At 34.5% G+C, this 21,010-nt stretch overlaps 1 protein-coding gene across 2 annotated transcripts in view; it reads right to left on the reverse strand.

Annotated features, from left to right (window-relative positions):
• The window catches only part of CDH2 (cadherin 2), a 147,758-nt gene that overhangs the window by 11,381 nt on the left and 115,367 nt on the right, over positions 1-21,010 (reverse strand). For both annotated transcript variants that reach the window (XM_034429651.3, XM_087890510.1), the window contains exons 7-14: positions 18,058-18,230; positions 15,470-15,607; positions 14,125-14,310; positions 8,663-8,919; positions 7,179-7,321; positions 4,207-4,440; positions 3,578-3,811; positions 837-976 (exon numbers count right to left, since the gene is read on the reverse strand). In XM_034429651.3, coding sequence (XP_034285542.1) covers positions 837-976; positions 3,578-3,811; positions 4,207-4,440; positions 7,179-7,321; positions 8,663-8,919; positions 14,125-14,310; positions 15,470-15,607; positions 18,058-18,230 — 1,505 coding nt within the window. The remainder of the gene's footprint in view (positions 1-836; positions 977-3,577; positions 3,812-4,206; positions 4,441-7,178; positions 7,322-8,662; positions 8,920-14,124; positions 14,311-15,469; positions 15,608-18,057; positions 18,231-21,010) is intronic.

Below are 21,010 nucleotides of genomic sequence, written 5' to 3' on the forward strand. Positions count from 1 at the left end.
TGATTCTAAATAAAAACAAAATAGTCATCAAAATGAATCATTGTAACATCTGAAAAACTGTTCATGTACCAGTAATGCAAAATTGGTGGGAACATATAGTTGAAAAAATAACTGAAAATGAGCAGTTTAAAATATTGTAGATTTCTGAATAAAGATTGATAAGAGTCTTGGCTCATAATCACAGATGTAACTGTGGTTGAAAAGAAGAAAGTGTGAATACAAGGAGCTAGTAGAAAAGAAGATGACATGTCGGAGAAGATCAGAAAGTATCAAGTTCTGAATATAAAAATTGAAAGATTATGCCATAAACAGATTGTGTGGTCCCAGTGGCTTATCTGGGTGCCATATCAAAAATTTTTTGGATGGCACTTAGAAAATCTGTCCACTGACAAAATTGCAAAAGGGCAACTCTTGGATTTGCACATCTACTAAACCAAAACATTACAACAATGTAGGCTTTGGGAAAGAACTCAATGAATATGAAGATTAATACCAGCTAAAGAACTGGCTGCTGTGACTTTACATTGTTGTGAACGTAATAACATAATATGTATTTTTTTTTCTTTTGTTCAATCATGTCTGATTCTTGAAGACTGCCTGGACAAGTCCCTGGAGTTTTCTTGGCAAGATTTTTCAGAAGTGGTTTGCCATTGCCTCCTTCCAAGGGCTAAGAGAAAATGATTGGCCAAATGTCACCCAACTAGCTTTGCCTAAGGCAAGAGTAGAAATCATGGTGTCTCTCTCTCTTTTTTTGCTTGATGTCTTATAATGACTACAGTACAATGTAGTAGGATATAGTACAATATAAATATTTCATTATGAACATATAATCTTACCTGATCTTCTTCTCCACCACCTTCTTCGTCATATTTGAGAATATTGTCTCTCACATCATCTTCTGGATCTATGAGTAACTGCTTGGCCTGACGTTCTTTATCACGGCGTTTCATCCAAACCACAAACATTAGAACTAGAACTAGATGAAGTGAAGAAGAAAATGAGAGGTTTATTTGCTTCTTCTTATATTGTTATTTTTAAAAATAGAAGAAATGAACACCTTCAGTACTTATATGTTCAGGAATTTATCTGCTTCAACTTGCAATTTAAAGGAAAGAAGCAGTAAATTCCTTCTAAAACATTCCCTTACATTATGTAGGATGTATAGGACTTGGAGAATTCTGAACATGATCCATCAAAAAGATAACATTAAAGAAGAAGCTGTAAGAAACTGCAACTTGGGCAGGTCCAATTGGTTAGAATTCCTTCAGAAAAAAAGTCACTGTATGTATCAAATCGAAGATGAAACTCAAATATTTTGGCCACCTAATGAGAAGGAAGGACTCATTGGAGAAGAGCCTAATGCTGGGAAAGATGGAGGGCAAAAGAAGAAGGGGACGACAGAGCATGAGGTGGCTGGATGGAGTCACTGAAGCAGTAGGTGTGAGCTTCATGGACTCCAGAGGCTGGTAGAGGACAGGAAGGCCTGGAGAAACGTTATCTATGGGGTTGCGATGGGTCAGACACGACTTCGCAACTAACAACAACATGTAGCAAATCAGTTCAGGAGCCATAGCAGCCATAAACTAAATAAATGAAGAACAACAGCAGATATACAATATAATCAACCAGTTGCTGTAGATTTCTCTGCTTACAATGTAGATATGAAACAATTAATCTAAGGAATGAGAATCTAAAAACTCGGACTACTAGAATTTTTTAGAAGGAAAGTTAGGGTTTCAGCACAAGAATTTCAGCGAGGATTATGCTTTCAAATGAGCGAGTTATATTTAAGTGACCTATGGAACAAAGTTTAGTGCGTTTCCTTCTGCTTTCTCAGTGTCAAGAGGAGGAGGCTTGTTTCTGGTGGAAGCAAGGCACTTTGCATAGGTTCAATGTTTTGGTAACTGCTATTCTCAGAGCTGTAAACTACAGTAAATTATAATTCGATAAATGAGTGCACTTGAAAAAGCGAAATGTACATACATAGGCACCCAGAGGCAGTCAGAGTACTTTCTGAAGCTCTCACGCAAGCCTTGAAAAGACATGCCAGTTTTAGTGCTTGAGAAGGTGTGTTCTGACTTGTGTGTCATGAATGCTTAACACATCCATAACACATATTACATAAAATTGAGGTCAGTCACACACTAGCTTTCTAATTTCTTTATGTAATGAAGTATAAAACAGAACATCAATGGCAGGTAGGGAGGATTAGGATGAAACACTACAGAACGCCAAACCACTTCTGGAGCTCAGTTTGTAACAAAGACTATGTCTCTTTATCTTGTCTGAAACTTACAGCTCAAAAGCTAGCTGTTTACCATTGTTATTTTAGCATGACTTTTATACTTAAAAATGGAAGAAAAAAAGCATGTGATAATTGCTAAGCATTTATAATGCATGATGTAAGTTTGCTGCTGTTGTTTTACTGGGTTACTTTTACTGTCCTTAGTATACAACCTTTAAACACCTCTCTCTCTCTCTCCATTCTCTCTCCCCCATACATGCATGTGTGTACATGCATACACCCACCCACCCACACATGAGATGGCACCAAAAGATGGAACTGCTGAGAGAATGCCTGGGGCAACAGAAAACATGGAAGGAAGATCAATCCATGGCAAGACAAGATCCTACATGGGATGTATCACTGACAGATAGCTTGCTGGTTGACATTAGAAATCCTATCAGTGGCTGAAAAGCAATGAACAAAAAGACATCACTGAGGAATTGATCACAGTAGCACAAGAACTGATACTAAGCCCAAGTTCCATAGAAGCAGGGCTTTTACCAGAATAGACAAAACCTAAGGTGCAGACTGCAGAGAGGCCTGAGACAGTCCACTACATACTGGTAGGCAGTAAGATACAGGTAATAATAGTATACACTGAACAGCACAACATGGTAGCTAACAAAGACCAGAAGACACAATGATGATAAATGTAGTGGTGCCAAGTGACAGTCATGTCAGGAAGAAGTATATATGAAAAATATGAAGAACTGGGCCTGAAGGAGAAATTATAGAGGATCTGGAAAGTAAAGGCCTAAGTGGTTCCAGTGGAAGAGTGGAACCACTCTTCCACTGGAGTGGAAGCTGGAAGAGTGGGTCCAACAGATCCCAGGAACAACATTGGAACTCTTTGTCTAGAACAGGGGTGGGCAATTGCGGTTCTTTTACAACCTGTGGATGTCAACTCCCAGAATTCCTGAGACAGATGTCTCAGGAATTCTGGGAGTTGACGTCCACAGGTTGCAAAAGAGCCACAATTGCCCACCCCTGGTCTAGAAGAACCCACAAATTACCAGGCCACTGGTAGGGGACCTGAGTTTATCAACCATAGAAGTGAGAAAAATAACATTTACACACAAATCTAAAATTTCAAAGATCTTTTCAGAATATGTCCATAAGAAAGAAACCACAACTTTTAACAATATCATTGACTATTATTATATATTCTCAAATAAATGGTTAATGTCCCATCTATGTATAAAGAATATACACAATGGCAAATCAATCTTTGTAATTTTTAGCACATGTAATAACATACCCAATCATTGCTAAAATAGTTAAAAGATTTACCAAGTAGTATGATGATGCAGAGAAGAATTGCAATGATGGCACCCGTGCCTAGTCCTGCACCAACAATCCTGTCAGCATCTGTACAGTCTCCATTTAAATCACACTGACAAACTTTCACCTTCAGAATAGAAGTGCTAGACTTGGGAGGATTTCCAGAATCTGTTATTATTATTGGAACATCATATATTCCAGCCTCCAGGAACCTGATCTTTAAAGCCAATTGGGCACGGTCACCTGAAAAAAGAAAAGAAACCTAGATAAATACGGTTTGTTGTAGTAATTGAAGTAACCAGAAAACATCTGCTTTAGAATCTCTTTCTGAAATAGCTAAGTTATTTATTGGTGACTTTCCATCAAACGTGAAAAGTTTGTTTGAATTTTCTTCTAAAGCTTATAAAGACCTATAAGGAGCTGATTCCAGGTCTTAGAATCAGATCATCTAATCCCATGAACATACTTCTGCAATAGAAAAATCCCAAGACTAGGAAAGCTGAGTTCCCTAGTATTGCATTTAATTCAACTGAATATTATATTCTTATAATCACTTTAAGATATTATAAACAAAAATTAATAGGGACTACTATTACAAAACAAACACAAAATTTGGTATAAAAAGGAATGTATATTACCACTAATGCGAACAATAGTCCAATTTTTCTTAACACTGGGAGGAGAATTTGGCAACTCAAATGCAAATGGTCCAGCATTTGGATCAATATCGTCATCTATTGCTGTGATATTTGTTGCGTTGGGCTGTAGTGTTTCACACGTTGTAGCTTCTTGAGGATCCACTCGGGGAGCATTATCATTGATGTCAAGCAGATAGATCTGAAGTGTACCAGTCCCACTCATTAATGGGATTCCTTTAAGAACACAAACACAAAATAAAATAAGCATCCTTTCTATTAAAAAGGGATTGTTATTCTTACTGAACATACTACAAGAAACAAACATACTAACGGTAACAAGTACAAACTAAATAACATCTTTTTCTGACTACAAAGTGTTCTTTTCTGAACATAAAAATGCAGCTGAAACTAAGGCTAAGAAAATTTTTGCAGCAGTTTTTGCTTCAATGGAAAATTGTTGCATTGGGTAGGAAAAAAACTTCCAATTCAGACTCAAGGTGGAATAGTATCTTCATACTGAATTGACTTTATGACGCTTATGTGGATTTCCAGAGTAAAGACATTGCTTTTTTTTCTGTGCCAACTTAGTGACATTGCCTGAATGAGGTTGGAATCTATGCATCAGAGATGATCATAATGCAAGTTGTACAGTAAACCACCACATTTCCTTAAAATAGCATCAACGTAGCAGTATTTTGACTACAAAATGGAAACAGATAGGAATGATACTGGTATATATTTCATTAGGTTGTCATATACTATGAAATTTTAGAATGGCTTCATTTTATAGTTTAAAATTTTATTTGGTATATCTGATATTGCTATATTAAAAACTTGTATCAAAGCAGATACAGAAAAACGTATGGTTGGGTTTCTAATAGAATTATATAGATTTATTACTTACCGTATTTTTTGGAGTGTAAGACGCACCTTTTTCCCCCCAAAAAGAGGGTGATAATCTGGGTGCATTTTATACTCTGAATGTAGCCCCACCCAGCCTCTCAAATGGAGATTTTAGAGGCTGAAAGAAGCCTCTGAAAGAAGCTTCAGAAAAAAAGTCTCAGAAAGGCTTTTATCTAAAATAATATGGCAAGCAACAAAAGAAGAATCAGTAAAGATTCTAACCAAACTATGTTAACAAATCTGAAGAATGATACAATAACCAACAGATCGGAAGAGGTTAATCTACATACCAATACCAAAGAAAGGAGATTGAACAGAGTACAGATAGTCCTTCTGAAAGAAGCTTCAGAAAAAAAGCCTCTGAAAGAAGCTTCAGAAAAAAAGCCTTTTTTTCTGAAGCTCTGTTTCGGAGGCTTTCAGAGGCAGAAAAAAAAGCAAGGCAGAGAGCTCACAACCAAGGAACCTGTTGTTAAAATTCACCTCTGGAAACAGCTGATTGGGGGTATTCCGGGAGGCCGATCCACCCACCAATCAGGTTTTTTCTTATTTTCCTCCCCAAAAACTAAGGTGTGTCTTATACTCTGATGCGTCTTATACTCCGAAAAATACGGTAATTGTAAACTGTTTCAAGAACCAAGAGGTTTTGTTTCATTTAGAATAAGCAAGTTTTATAGGTGTCAAGAGCAGAATGTAGAAATTGGTAATTTTGGGTAGAAATGTCTAAAAAGTAAAGCATTAGAATTCACGGGGTCTACAACTTGTATGAAAACTCATGGCTATCACACCACTGAATTCAAAGCTTTAGTGTATCATTTTGGAATGGGCACACAATATATCATGCATATACAAAGGAGAGAACTTTGTAGAACCATGGCAGCCATCTTATTTGTTTTCACCTCCTTCTAAAGCAACCACTGTACGGTTCATTTTAAGGATTCCAAATCTTTGAAATCTCACTGTTGCATGATACAGTATTTAAGAATCCTTCACTTTTAGTTAAAAGTATTTCCTTAGTCAAGAATATTTTCTGTTTTATATCCAAAATTTACATACAAAAATGACTCATGGTGTTTGCCAGATGTTCTAGTATCTCTAAATTCTAATGAGGTAAAACTAAACCGAATGAGGTTCTCAAAATACAGCTCCTTGATGTTAAGCATAAAATTATGATGGTTATTTGATAACCTTAACAACAGAAATCATATGCTCCTAGATAAATAATATAAAGACAGGAGACAGAAAATGGCAAAGAACATAATTAATAAAAATCAAAAGTTCCATAGGAAGACTTTACACATGAAAATAGTGTTTTGGGAGCAGGTTAGTAGTAAATTAGGTTGTTTAACTCATTTGTAAACAAGTTACAATGAATAAAAAAAATTAAGTGCTTATGTTCAAGTTCATAATCTAAGAACTGAACTGAAATCAAGATTGGAACAACAGCATCTTTCCTAGCAAACACATGGAAATGGGCGGATTTCCTCTTAGTCATTTTTTTTTTAAAATGGGAAAAATCCAACCTCAGCAGTCCTTGGTATCCAGGCCAATGGACAGTGCCAGGATATTCTGGTCCTTAGCGCTTTACTTTCCAATTACTAATAGTATTGATCAGTGGTGGGTTTCAAAATTTTTTACTACCGGTTCTGTGGGCGTGGCTTGGTGGGTGTGGCATGGCTTGGTGGGCATGGCATGGTGGCCGTGGCAGAGGAAGGTTACTTCAAAATCCACATTTCCTCCCGATCAGCTAGGACTTGGGAGGCAGAGAATAGAATAGCAGAATTTTTACTACCAGTTCTCCAAACTTCTCAAAATTTCCACTACCAGTTCTTCAGAACTGGTCAGAACCTGCTGAAACCCACCTCTGGTATTGATGTCACAGAGTAGAAAATAACTCCGATTCAGGTACTAATTTCTCCATAACAATACCTATACCCAGAGATATAGGTATATTCTCTTACATTTTATTGTGATTATAGCACAGTATTTATATCAGGATTTCATATACTTGTTTTTCTGATGATATTCATGGCATTCAAAAATACAAATGACCTTTGAAATTAATCACATACCACTGTCAGTGGCAAGGAAAGTAGCATTATACATATTATTTTTCACATGTGGTGATTCTCTGTCCAGAATACTAGTTGTTGTTATTTGACCATTAATTGGATCAATCTTCAACCAATTGGCTGGATCTGAAAGTTTTGAATATCTGCAAAAATTTAACATAAAGCATTACATTAACATTAAATGCATTTGATCAAACAAATCATCAGCAGGAAAGGCCACACAGAAAACAAATTGTACCCAACAAAGTCTGTTTTTTGCAGAAGGAGAAAATATTTATACAATAAGCAAAATAATTTGTATTACTGAATAATTTTTCATATTTATATATTTGCTATATATTATCCAAAGTTACATAATACTTTTTGATATCCCTAGACATACACAATGACTTAAAATTGTATAGTATTTAAAAGCATTATCATGTAAACATTACATAACCGTTCAAAATTCAAATTGTATCACTGATGAAAAGTAAGCCTCAATGATTAAAAAGTGCATTACTTGCTGTAGTCTCATTAAATTACTTGAAAAGTGGAATGTCTTCATCACTCTTAATTCAATTCTAAGGAAGAATCATTTAAAAAGAAATAAAAAATTTACTTTCTTTGGGGATTCTAGTCTGCAAGTAATATTTGGAAAGTCCTTAAAATTTAAACCAGACCAATTTAATGAAAAACACTTAAATCACATACTTGGTACAGATAGGAAGCTAAAATCTAGGCTACAAGGTAGCATAGGAAGACAGAGAAACAGGCTAATGAACGAGGATCTGGTGACGAAAGGCAGGACATTTTTTTCAAAGGCTGCATTACATTAGGAAAACTGATCTAGTCCAGTGTTGGACAATGACAATTTCTCAATTCAAATGGAAGGCCAAAATTATTGGCGGAAGGAAAGGGAATGACTGTCCCTATGAAAAGTGAGGAAAGGAAGCTATTTTTATATTACACACAGTTCTCCAGATTAACTGGCAAGAGAGCTCAGCAAATGTGGGTCTAAGTGACTAAGGGCAAGACGGTGAATTTAAGGTAACAGACCATGTCAGACTGGAACTCTGATATGAAGCTACCCTGAAGGAACGCTGTAGGAGAAATAAGAGTTTTGAGAATAAGAAAACGACAGTTGCAGAAATTCACTCAGTTAGTACAAAACCCAGCCAGGTAGAATTTGGGAAGAATTGTAGATATTATTTTTTTTTTGGATACACCAGAAGAATGATCAGTTCGAGGATAAAAATACTATTTCAGTCAAAAACAAAATTGAAAGTATTTGGGCAAAGCTGTGTTAATGTGGTAGACATGGAGTTATTTGCTTGCACCAGACAATTTTAACTTCTAGAACACTGCATGTGTAGATGCATAAAATGTATCTGTAAATCATAGAGATTTAGATGAAGAACACTTTTTTAAACAATCTGCAAAGGAACAAAGAAGGGAGTCATTTATTTATAGGTAACCAAAGGGTGAAGGCAGTTATGGGTTACCTTAAAGTAGTCTGTTGCATGTAACGATCTGGATCCTGAGCTGTGAATGATGTTAAAACAGCCCCAGGAAGAATCCCTTCCTCCTGACGTATAAGCTTTGTGACTGGGACAAAAGTTGGGCTTTCATTCACATCAATAACTGTAATGGATACAGTGGCTGTGGACTGAGGAGGATGCTGTATTCCTTTTGCCAAAGACACTTGGTTTTCTGCAGCTACGGTCAGTACAAATTTCCTATTGCTCTCAAAATCAATAGGCTGGCAAAAGCAAAATACAATATAAGTTATTTTAGTCATAGGCTACACACAAAAAAAAATTAAGTACAATATACCAACATATAAGAAAAGTTGTAATATTACAGAAATACTTATTTAAAGTCTCTTGAAAATCTTAAAGATCTGCAACAGGAAGGAACAAACTATATGTGAAAGCCTTGTTATTACTATTATACAAACAGAGCCTCCTCATTTTTGAAGTTGCTTCTTACCCTCTAGAGCAGGGGAGTCACACTCGCTGCATCACATTGCCGTCACGTGACTTTTTCCCATTCACGGAGCTGGGGTGGGCATGACTTGCACGTGACACATCCGGCCAACAGGCTGTCAGTTTGACACCCCTGCTTTAGAGCTGTTATGACTGGCTCTTCCAAACTCCCTTGCATGAAACAGATCTCTAGTAGCGTACATTTTTAATGACTATACTATGCTAGATAAGACTTGATCAACCAATCAATCAGTAAACCAATCAAAACCTAAACTAATCTGATTCACTTTAGAATAATTCAGTGTTTTCTCAGACTATTTCATTTTTATTTTGAAGAGTATGAAACTTTTTGACCCTCAGCACAAACACTCAAACTGCCTCAGTGTTCTATTGGGTCTTATGTAGTACAAGTGGGCTATAAATATTTCAATTGTCTTTTAAGCAGAAACTCTGTGCAGGCTGTTTGAAAACTGACTTTACAAGTAGTAAGTGGTGGGCTCACAACTTTTAGCTTGGACAGAAGTCCATTACACACTAAATTCCATTACAAATGGAGACACCACTATGAAGATTACTGGAATGTCTAATTAATTTAAAATAATTTGCGTATTTCATTCTGCAAATCAGTATGGCTCTGTAATACATTCTAAGGTGCCATAAAAACATATGCATAACTTGAACAGGGAATATTCACAACCTAAACATGCTACTCTCAGGCTTTTCTGTTATGGTCTACAAGGCTCTACCCATAGAAATTTGCTAATTGGAACAACATGCAAAGACTAGAATAGCCTCTAATATCCTTTTCTATGAACTTAATCTATTTTAATTTACAGTTATTTTCAACAGCTTCTGGAATTTCTTTCTAGTTTGAGAAATATTGCTTCATTCCATATGATGCTATTTTTTTATTGTACTTTTAAGTATTGTAAGTAGTCAGCATCTTTCAAAGGGCAGCTGGAAGATACATATGAGGATGTTTGTAATGTGTATTTTGAAAATTACATATTTGTTGGATGCTACTTTATCTAATTTGGGACAATTTTAATGTGTTTTGAATTTTTAACAGCCCCCTTGTGATTCTGTTTTTTTAATATGATTAAAGTTAATTGAATTTGTTTATGGTTGAATTATCTAGCTATTTTGCACTTATAAAATTATTTATATTGTATTTCAGTGTTTTAGTAAGAAACGTATTTGATATTAGATATTTTGAGGGCCATTTTTTAATTATACATATATGGTATAAATAACAAACTATTATATTGAATTTCATGGTGGTTGTGGACAGTTGCTGTTATTATTATGCGTTGATTAAGAGCAGATCAAAATGGATCTGGAAAAATTATTAATTTTAGATTTGTCCACACTAATGTTTATCAAAACTAACATTACAATGTAAGCTCTGCCCTTAAGCAACTAAATAAGAGGCAGTTTCATTGTGAGATCACAATGCATATTCTGTTACTTGTCCCCTACCTCAACTATCTCCTATGGAAGCCATTCTCACATATTTTATATGTTAACTGAAACTGCAGAAATGGCTCTGAAGATCTATAATTACCATTACGTAATCAGCAATAGAAGTTGGGTATATTCCTTTGACAAGAAATGTGAACAGATTACATAGGCATAGTTCTTAATCTTTTGTTTTGACCCCTAGAAATTTTGCTGATGGGTGTGATATTTGGAAGTATTGTAGCATGAAAAAAAAAGAAAAAAAAATCAAAAACTTCTCTAATATCTGCATTTTTTTATTCCATATGATTTCCAATAACTCATAGTAGTTAGGGCAATTTCTACCGGTATATCAATTTTTAAAAAGATTATTATTTATTTATTTAACACATATTTATATGCCGCCCTTCTCCCAAGGGACTCAGGGTGGCGAACATAAGCTAAAAACATACAATGATAAAAGAAGAATCTAATTAGTAGTAGTAATTACTACTATTAGTAGTATCCTGAGCTCAAGAACCCCAAACATATTTCACATTTAGCTGTTTATGCTGTCAAATTCAGATACCGTTTTCATGGAGTGAGGGATTGCTTACCAAATAAAATATAACCCCTTCAGGAATCATTACACTGTATTAGAGCTAATAAGGGCTTAGTGCTTCTCTGGGGAATTTTTCCACATTTATTTATCCAGTTTTACCTTCATTTTTTTCTTGCTTGTATTCTGACAGGTCTAAAAGAATTTAATTTGAAGCAAACTGAGCTGCTTCAAATAGATTATACTTTTGAGCCTTTCATTTCGTCCTCTTTACAGAGATTTAGTTCAATTTTAGCTTTTCTGTTTTGTTTTCCATTTCAGACCTTTTTAGTTTGAGTGGTTCACTTACGCATGAATATAAAGTACATCATCATGTACTTCTTATGAAAATGTTATACTTTTGGAAATATACAACAAAATAATCTAGAAATATGCAGTGATTCTCTTACTCTTCATACTAGTATGAAGAGACATTCTACAATACTGAAACTATAGTTTAATTTCACTTTGACTGAGTGCTTGGGGATATTTCATGCAAGGAAATGAAGTCTAGTATATGTACTGAAAGCGATTGAAATACCTATAAAATCTATCATTTTTAATTTACCAAACTATAAACATGAATTGAGCAACAGTTGCATGCCATGAAGAATGACAACACAAAAGATTGTTTCTTCCCTATCATTATCGGATATTCATAAACCGAATCACCTTACAAATACAGTTGTGGCATACTGTATGAATGCTGCTTTTCTGCTTCAGGGCTGGATCTATTATTGCAAACTAAAGTAATGAACATGAAAACTTCCCAGTAAGGTACTGAATATTTGTGATGTGGCAATCTTCATAAATGTGGTATTTGTTTAAATGTAAGTTTGGCACTGATGATGATAATGATTTTAAAAACATAATGAGGCATCATGAGACTACTTTGAAGTCCATCTCTTAAACTTCATTTTCACTCCAACTGCAAGCTTGGTAATAGCAGTGATCCCAAATAGGGAGGAAAAGGAAAAAAGAGACTATGTTTTTTTAGTTTATATTGCAGAGATAATTGATCCAATTCTCAATATTATGCCACTACATTTCTCTTAAATTATGTTTGTACCTGCAGATTTATATTCATTGGGGAGATTTTAAAACAAATTGGTCTGCTGCTTGCACATATAGTTTGATCCTAAATAATATAATTGGCTACACATAATGCAATTAATTTTAGCACTGCAAGTCAAGTCAGACTCATAAAACAACAAATAGATTAAAATCTATTGTTCTCAATCAGAATTCTGTCATTTATAAATTAAATATCGTGATCTAATTCAGGTTTTTCAAATTATGTTGTGTGGAACCCTAGTGTACCATGACATCTATAGCTGTTGGATGATATATAAGATATATCACATTATAATTCCACACTAAACCAACTAATTGATGCAGTGGAGGTATTTCTTGGTGTGTGGAGACTGTGGGAGTTTGAATGGGAAAGAACAGGCTTCTATTCGGCCCTAGCATGACTACATGGCTCTGGCTCTTGGCACTTTCTATCTTTTAATCCAGATTAGGCTGCACTATTTCAAGCCGAAGCAGTGCACAATTTGAAGCTCCTTCTTTTCAAGAACAGGTGATAGCTGTGGACAGCTTTTTTGCATAACTTCATATTATATTGTATCTGTTCCTAGTCCAGGGCTCTGCACACAATTGTGCCTTAGTCAACTCTCAGGTGGATTACTGCAATGTGTTCTACATTCCGTTGTTCCTGAAGAGCTTCTGGGAATTGTAGCTGTTTCAAAATTTAGTGCTGTGAGCAATTATAAGCATTCTTCATGGTAACACGTCTCTTTTGGGAGCAGAATTAGTTACTGGTATGTTTCTGGGTTCAACTCAAAATGCTGGTGGTCACCAGAAAGCCCATCACAGCATTGAGTTGGGATATTTGCCTGTTCCCAAACACTTCTACGTTTCCCATTGAATTTGGCAGGAGAGACGTACTATTGGTCCTGTTGGTTAAGAAATTTCTTCCTGTGAAAACCCAGGAAGAGTCTTTTCTTTGTGGTGCTTACACTTTGGAACATTATCCCCTAGATTATATTGATCTTGATCAGGCAAGACATTTGCAAAGCTATGAAGACATGGTTGTGTGTCTAGGTATAGGAGTTGGGTTGTCAGAGCCTGTGATATTGTTATGTTAATTGCTGATTGACAACAATTGGCTGTTAGCTATGTGTTTTGCTATGTGGTTATTTCTTAATAGCCACCCGACTTGAATTAAATTAAAAAATTCACTTGAATACAAGGTTATCTTTAGCCATTTTTCTAAAGTATAACAAAAATGGTGAATCAGTGAAGAGAACCATTTTTTAGATTAGAGTATTTGTAAATTTTAATTAATAGGTTTTGTGGTCAAGTTTTTTTTTAAAGTCCTTGATATAGTCCATTTGTTGCAAATTTAAAAATGTGCAACACAAAACATACCAGATTTCTTAGTATGTAAATTTGAGATAGTTCAATTTGGCCACTTTCTTTTAGACAGAAAGAGTCTTAAACTACCTTTCTGAATTACCCATACAAAGCAGACAAAGTTGCATTGTAACAATATTTAATTAAATATATTTCACAGGAGTACAGAAGTGTCAAAATTGTTTTTAGTTTGAAAATATTATTTAGTCAATTTGGAAAAGAACAAAGAAAGTCAAACATCAAACAATTTAGTCCAATTTAGTATTTCAATTTTTAAAATCAGTTCCACAGAACCTTCTACAGTAATTTTGATATATACTGTGGAATAAATTCCTTTGAACAAATTAGCTAGGTTCTTTAAACGAAACCATTGTAGACTAATTCCACAATGCATATACTGAGGCTTTGAACAGATAAATTCTACCATTTCAAAATATTTGTATTTATAGAAATCTACCCTTAATTTGCTTTCCTCATTTAACAACAGGAGCTATATCTGTTCATGCTTAACTTGACAAATACATACCTTCACGACAGTTACCAATCCGTCATTGCTATTTGGATCAGTAAGAATGGTAAACCGACCTGAGGGATCGCCACTTGTCATTCTGTATACTGCATTCCAAGCAGGTGTGTGTGGCTGATCTTTATCTGTCACACTTAAATTAGCTACTATAACATCCACTCTGTTTTCAGGAACTTCGCCATAGAACTAAAAATATAAAGCACACATACTTATGTACAAGATGTCAACTTAGTATCCCTGAAACATTATTATGTTGTTTCTCTGTTGACGCACTGAAGATCCTTCATGTTCCTAAATGTCCAAAGAGTAGCTTTCTTGTGGAAAATAGTCTAAAAGGCTAGGCCACAACTTCTGATCTACTAAGATAGCGCCGCCGGAGGCTGCCTCAGTGAAATGCTCTCTAATAGTTTCTTTATTTTTAATTATTTTCTGCAACTCACTATGGATTTCTTACTCACAAGACCATCTTCTATTTGTACCCTATGACTATCATTAAGTATTGTACCTTATGATTCTTGATGAACGTATCTTTTCTTTTATGTACACTGAGAGCATATGCATCAAGACAAATTCCTTGTGTGTCCAATCACATTTGACCAATAAAAAATTCTATTCTATTCTATTCTATTCTATTCTATTCTATTCTATTCTATTCTATTCTATTCTATTCTATTTATTATCTTCATTCAGAAATACTGTGCATGGGAACATTAGTTGGTATTTTAAAAGAAGTAACGTCTCTCTGACTCTTATGAGCTAGATCAGCCTTCCTGAGCTTGGCCAGATAAGGAAGATTGCAATTCTAGAATTCCTAGGTATAATGGATTGTAAAAGAACTAAAATAAATAAACATCTGCTTCTGTTTATTAGGCAAACACTATAATTTATCTGTCATTTCCTTATTTGGTGCTCTAGGTAGCAAGTAATTCTGATTCATTGATCCATAGTCATTTTTCAGACTGACGATCACACTTGATCACAAAAAGTCGGTAGAGCCAGGAGAAAACAAGAATTCATTTAATATACAATGAATTATTTCAGTAAACAATACATAAATTTAATTCAGTGATTTTGTGTATGTAATGTTGTTTCTGATATACACACACATAATCTATATCTATATTTTCATTCAAAATTATAGTGCGATAATGGTTAATACTATCTTATTAAAGTCAGAGAAAGTCACTGAATGGCTAATACAGCTTGGTTCCATTGATGAAGAGAGAATGAAAATATGGAACTGAAGTTCTCATAAGTCAGAAACATATTCAATGCATTTAGTTTACTAGGCAAGCAAGTAAGAACTATCCACATTCTACATCCCTTTTCTTTACTGCATACTTACAATCATGGCGGTGAACTCTGGGGGATTGTCATTGATATCTGTCACTGTGATGATAGCAGTTGCCGTATTTGAAAGACCATATGTTGGATTTCCTTCCATATCTGTAGCTTGAATTATTAATGTATACTGTTGTACTTTCTAAAAAAAAAAAAGCATCATCACAAGATGACATCAAGAGCAGTTACAGATAAAGCCAGCATTCCAAGGGGATAGCAAATATTCAATAAAGTAATTTTTTTTATGATGCAGTGAATTTATCACATTGGCCATTCCTATTAATGTCACTTAAACTGAGATTGGACTTGCAATAATTTTATTTAATTAATTCAATTTATATGCCGCCCCTCTCCAAAGACTCAGGGCAGCTAATAATCAAGAAGAATGAACAACACTAAATTCCAAAAGCAGTTTTCTTGCTTGGTTTGGTAGCTTTTAAATGGGGAGAGCTATATCTAAGAGTAGCTTTTTAAATAGCAGACCCAAATGCTGCATAACAGTCAAAAGTAAAGTAGGTTGGGTTTTATTATCTTTTTTTAAGAAGGCTCATAAGAACTAAGCATGGGAGGGCACATTCTTGGCAAATGATTCAAAATGCCAAGGCTTTGTGGTGAGGGGAACTGGAGGGTAACGGTGGCAACAACCTCTCTGTATCACTATGGAAACCAGTGGAGGCAAGGATAACAGAAACTAGTCCCTAAAAGAGAAACCCAAACTAAATTATTTCATTAATGTTAAACATTAGGAACTAGATAGCTCTTCTTTGTCAACAGCACAGCTAGCTTCTTTTTTGCTTTGTCAAAAAAGAGCCTTTGGTGGTGGGAAAGTCTGCTCTTAAAGCACTGTTGGAATGAAGCCAAAGGCAGAAGAACACATTCTTCCCTAAGAAGAGGAATTCGCTTGCTTCAGGAATTAAATTGTTTGAAAATAATTAATGCATTTTATTAATTATTTTAAAATAATTAATAATTAATTTTATGATGTAGTTACTTGCAACGTCTTGGTAATGTATATGATATGAGACATAATCAGTTATAAGAGAAATATTCTTCTTCCCAATATTTTAAAAATAGGATTAAGCATCCTATACTTCTTGTACTGATATAGAGATATTAATACCTAAAGTTCACCATCTTCCAAGAAGAAAAGTAATAAATATAGGCCTTTTTGATGTTGTTTTACAATATTAAGGCCCAGAGTCATTTATTGATATAGCTAAAAATATTATATTTTTATAAGAAAAATACCATTCCTGGAGAATCAACTTTTTATAATGATACTTATACGTATTTCATTTCTTAAATAACATAAAAAATGTTACTTTTTTTAATACAGAGAAAGTTTTTCAAAATGCTCCACTGAGAATCTATGTTTAAGGAAAACCAAGTTATTTAAAAAAATTTTTAACTTTTTTAAATTTAAAGATTTAAATTGATTATTCTATCACAGGCCTGTCAAACTTGTGGCCCACGGTCCAGATGTGTCATGCACAGGCTACACCCACTCCAGCTCCACAAAAGCAAAGTCGCAATACGTCACATGACGTGCTCGAGTTTGACACCTGTCATCTCCATGGGTTATACTGGTTGACAGAATTGGGTGCAATTCAAGATGCTTGTTGTCACTTTTAAAGCCCTTCACGACTTGGGACTGAGTTAATTGAGGGATCATGCTCTTCTAGTTGCTTCTACCTGTCCAATCCAGTCCGGCAGGACGGGCATAATCCAGGTCCCATCAGCCAAGAAATTCAACTGGCAGAGATTGGGAGACATGCTTTTTCTATCATAATCTCTGTACCTGGGACATCCTCCTTTCTGAATTAGGTCCTGAACCTGTTGGCCTATCAGACCTGGCTATGTGCCTGGGCATAGGTTCCCAAATTTTGTGAAGGGCTCTATTTCTTAGTTATATTTACACTAACAGATTATAATATCTCTTGCTATTTGTATTGTGTTTTAACTACTTTAATTGCTTTTATGATTATTTATCACCCAGAGTCATTGGTTTCAGACATACAAAATGACTGATGAATGAATGAAAAAGTTCAGCAATGAGTTACAAATTTTTCTCTTCTGAAGATTATTTTTTATGTCTGTGGGAGAAGAGAGATGAATGATAATTATGATCTCATTTATGGAGGTTGGGAGAGATAGTCCTGCTTGTTATGGGGATATAGGTACTTTTTTTCTCATTAAGCTATACAATGGTGGTTTCTTTAATAAAAACACGTAAAAGTTATTGTACATGATTTCTTTAGTTTTCCATACGTGTACACAAAAGTACGGTAGGAGTGATGTATTTTGGGCAATTTGTTACACAAAATCAGAGCATGATTCTGAGAGATTCCAGAGAATCAGAGGGTCCAAAAAGGAGTCAAGCCTATCATATGAATTGCTTGTCCTAAGATGAAAGCAGAAGCCAGAAAGAAACTAAAATTATGTTAAAAATAATCTATATCTACATTGAGAAGGAGGGAGGGAGAGGAGGAAATGAAATCTCAATTATTTTTTCAACCTCTGAGTATAGATTCATAATCAGCCACTCATCTTGAGACAAACAAATTTAAAATGTGTGATGCCAGGCCTTCTCACCTCTCTGTCAAGTCCAGCTGCAACTGTGATAATGTCACCTGTTTCATTGTTGATTGTAAACATATTTGGAGAAGGGGTGCTTGGGGCTTGTGACAAGATTCTGTATCTTAGCATTCCATTCAAAACGTTGGGATCATCAGCATCAATAGCAGTGACAGTCATCACATAGGTGCCTAATGAAAGATCCAATAATCCTCTGAGTTAGACAAACACTTTACTTGGATCTTACTAAGGCACTTTGAAGCATCAACCTTAGTTTAATGTTTACTTCGTCTAACAAAACACATCATATTCCTTCAAATCAAGCATTTTCCCTAAGGCCTGTAATTAATAAGGAATTGTTAAGAAAAAACTATGAGTTTATATAATACCAAAATTCACCTACTGCTAAAGCAAAAGTAAAGTATTATGTTCAAATTGTTTCTTCTTTGACCTAGCTTATAGAAAATGAACCCCAATAATATAGTAAGACAATGCCTGTTAATTCAACGTACAGGGTCATAGAAATGACCATTTAAAATGCAGATTTTTGAAGCAATAAGAGATGATGGCATGTGATGAGATATAATCTGTTTTGAAAAAAGCCATGAAAGAACATACCAATTAAAAGAGTGTGTAACCTCTAGTATACACTCAGGACAAATTTGACCATGCTCCAGGACTGAGAATTAAAGGATAGGAGACATTTATTCAGCATAAAATTTCAAATGAAATCTGGCATATTGACGGAGAAAGAAAACCATTAAACTCTATTAAAATCCACATAAATCACTGGATATATCTCCCATCTCATTTGAAAAAAATAAACAATACATTCTTTAGTTTGTTAATATCCATCAGAATATACTGTATACATAAATCATAAATTATTCCTCCAAGTTAAGAGTTAATCAAAAATTCTCTTATATAAGTCAGAAACAGACTTCTCTCTGGATCTACTTCCTTACTATAAATCACACTTTTAAATTTCCTTGCTAATATAATTTCACCATCCACTCAGGCATACAATTTGTCTACTGAAGTTTAAAGAAACATTCTGCTTGTAGTGTATTATGAAGCATATATATATCTTTTAGTTTTTTTTAATTCAGTATTTCCTTTCAGAATAGCAATTTAGGATCCAAAATCCAAATTTAAGTACTCAAACTATGATTTTGAGTTTTTTAAATGTTGAAATTGTTGATATATTTTCTGGACAATATAGCATCCCAGCAAATTACAAGAAATTAAGTTTAAATAAATATCCAGATCTACTATATGTATACTCTTCATCTCTCTATGCTACAACAATTTATTTGTTTGTTTGTTAGATTTCTATCCAAATGTTATTCTAAAAGCTGAAGACATAAATATAATTCACTCTTTCCGGTTTTTATTCACAACTGTAAGATTGATTGATCCAAGACAAAATAATTGACCCAAAGCCTCCCCGGGTATTTCCATGGCAGAATATGGTTTCCTCAGTCCTAATCTAATTTAATCTTACTGTCTGTTTCCATGACTGACTATACATTTTCAAATTTAATGTGAGAGTGAATGTGCATGCATTAAAAAAGGAGAAAACATAACAGCTGAGTGTAAGAGAGAGGGAAGGGAAAATGCTATTAGACTTTCAAGAGTCTAAAACAATAGCCTGTATCAATAAAGCATAGTTCCAATCAAGTTGCTTAATTTTATCCTTCTCAATGGGCTGATAAAACTGCACAAAACAGCAAGACAGTTCTCACATCTATGCCTTCTTTATGCATCTCCTTCAATTGCAGAAGATCTTGTAACATAATACAGTTGATTTGCTAGTCAGCTATTGCAAAAAGGTAGAAAATCTGTTCCGCTGATGGATACAGTTTTATTTGCTAATATACTGGACATAGTTAAAGAATTTCTGGAATGTTGCTTGATTGTTATGACTGAGAAATACAATTAAGAAATTCTTTGTTCTAACTATCTCACTTAATGATTTTAGGCCAACTGTTCTTCCCTCAGTGGCTACCCATCATCATATTTGCAGCATGATGGTAATAATAGTATATTAAGAGTCCTTTTTAACATTACAATAAGATAATAAACCTTTGACTATACCAATGTTATGACTGTGTTATTAAGGTTTTTTTTCACACTACATGCCTTCCATTTCTAAATCTGCTTCTTTGTACTGTAATTCACTAGTATACCGCCATGATGGTGTTGCCACAAGCTTTGGAGTCAAGTGCCAATTTTCTAATAATAGTAAGAAGAATAAACAACAAAAATAAAAAAGCAACACTATCAAACATCATCTACCAGATCCTTAGAAAGTACTCAATATGTAGTAAAAATGCCAAATCTGGTTGACTGGGTGACCAACTATAACAACAAAAGATCTAGAAAGCATTTAGGAATGGATAACTCATAATTGCAAAATGTTGCATTAAGTGGAACAGTGAATATATTAGAAATATATATTTAGCCATTCTAAATCTTTGGGAAGGATCGGACAGTCCAAAGTATCAAATCAAGACAGAACTATCTGGTAGACTGCGTCTAAATATAACATAATACTATCATGGCTATCACTGTCAGCATCTTTACAACTAAGCATGGAACAGAAACAAATATCAATTAAATAAAATTTGCAAAATTATAAAAAAGACAACAAACCTAGGCAATTGCAATTCTATTGGTTAATGGCATATCAAACAGATATTTACATAGAAAGAATACATAAAGTAGACCATTTGATTTATGTCAAATTTGTGCTAAAATAATAATTATCTCAGAAATAATTATGTTTATTTCTTATTGTCAATATCAGCAAACATGAAATTTCAGATCTCTGTATCAAGATCCAGACCTGGTTCCTCTTGTGGACAAATTGGTCTTGTGTCAAATCAGGTGAATTGAATTAAACTATTTTGAGTCAATGAAGAGGGATATTAAAAAGTAGCTTCTGCAAGCTCTGTCTCCTCCCAATACA

This window comes from Pantherophis guttatus, chromosome 3 (assembly GCF_059756535.1).
Source record: "Pantherophis guttatus breed Tessera chromosome 3, ASM5975653v1, whole genome shotgun sequence".
Classification (NCBI taxonomy): Eukaryota; Metazoa; Chordata; class Lepidosauria; order Squamata; family Colubridae; genus Pantherophis; species Pantherophis guttatus.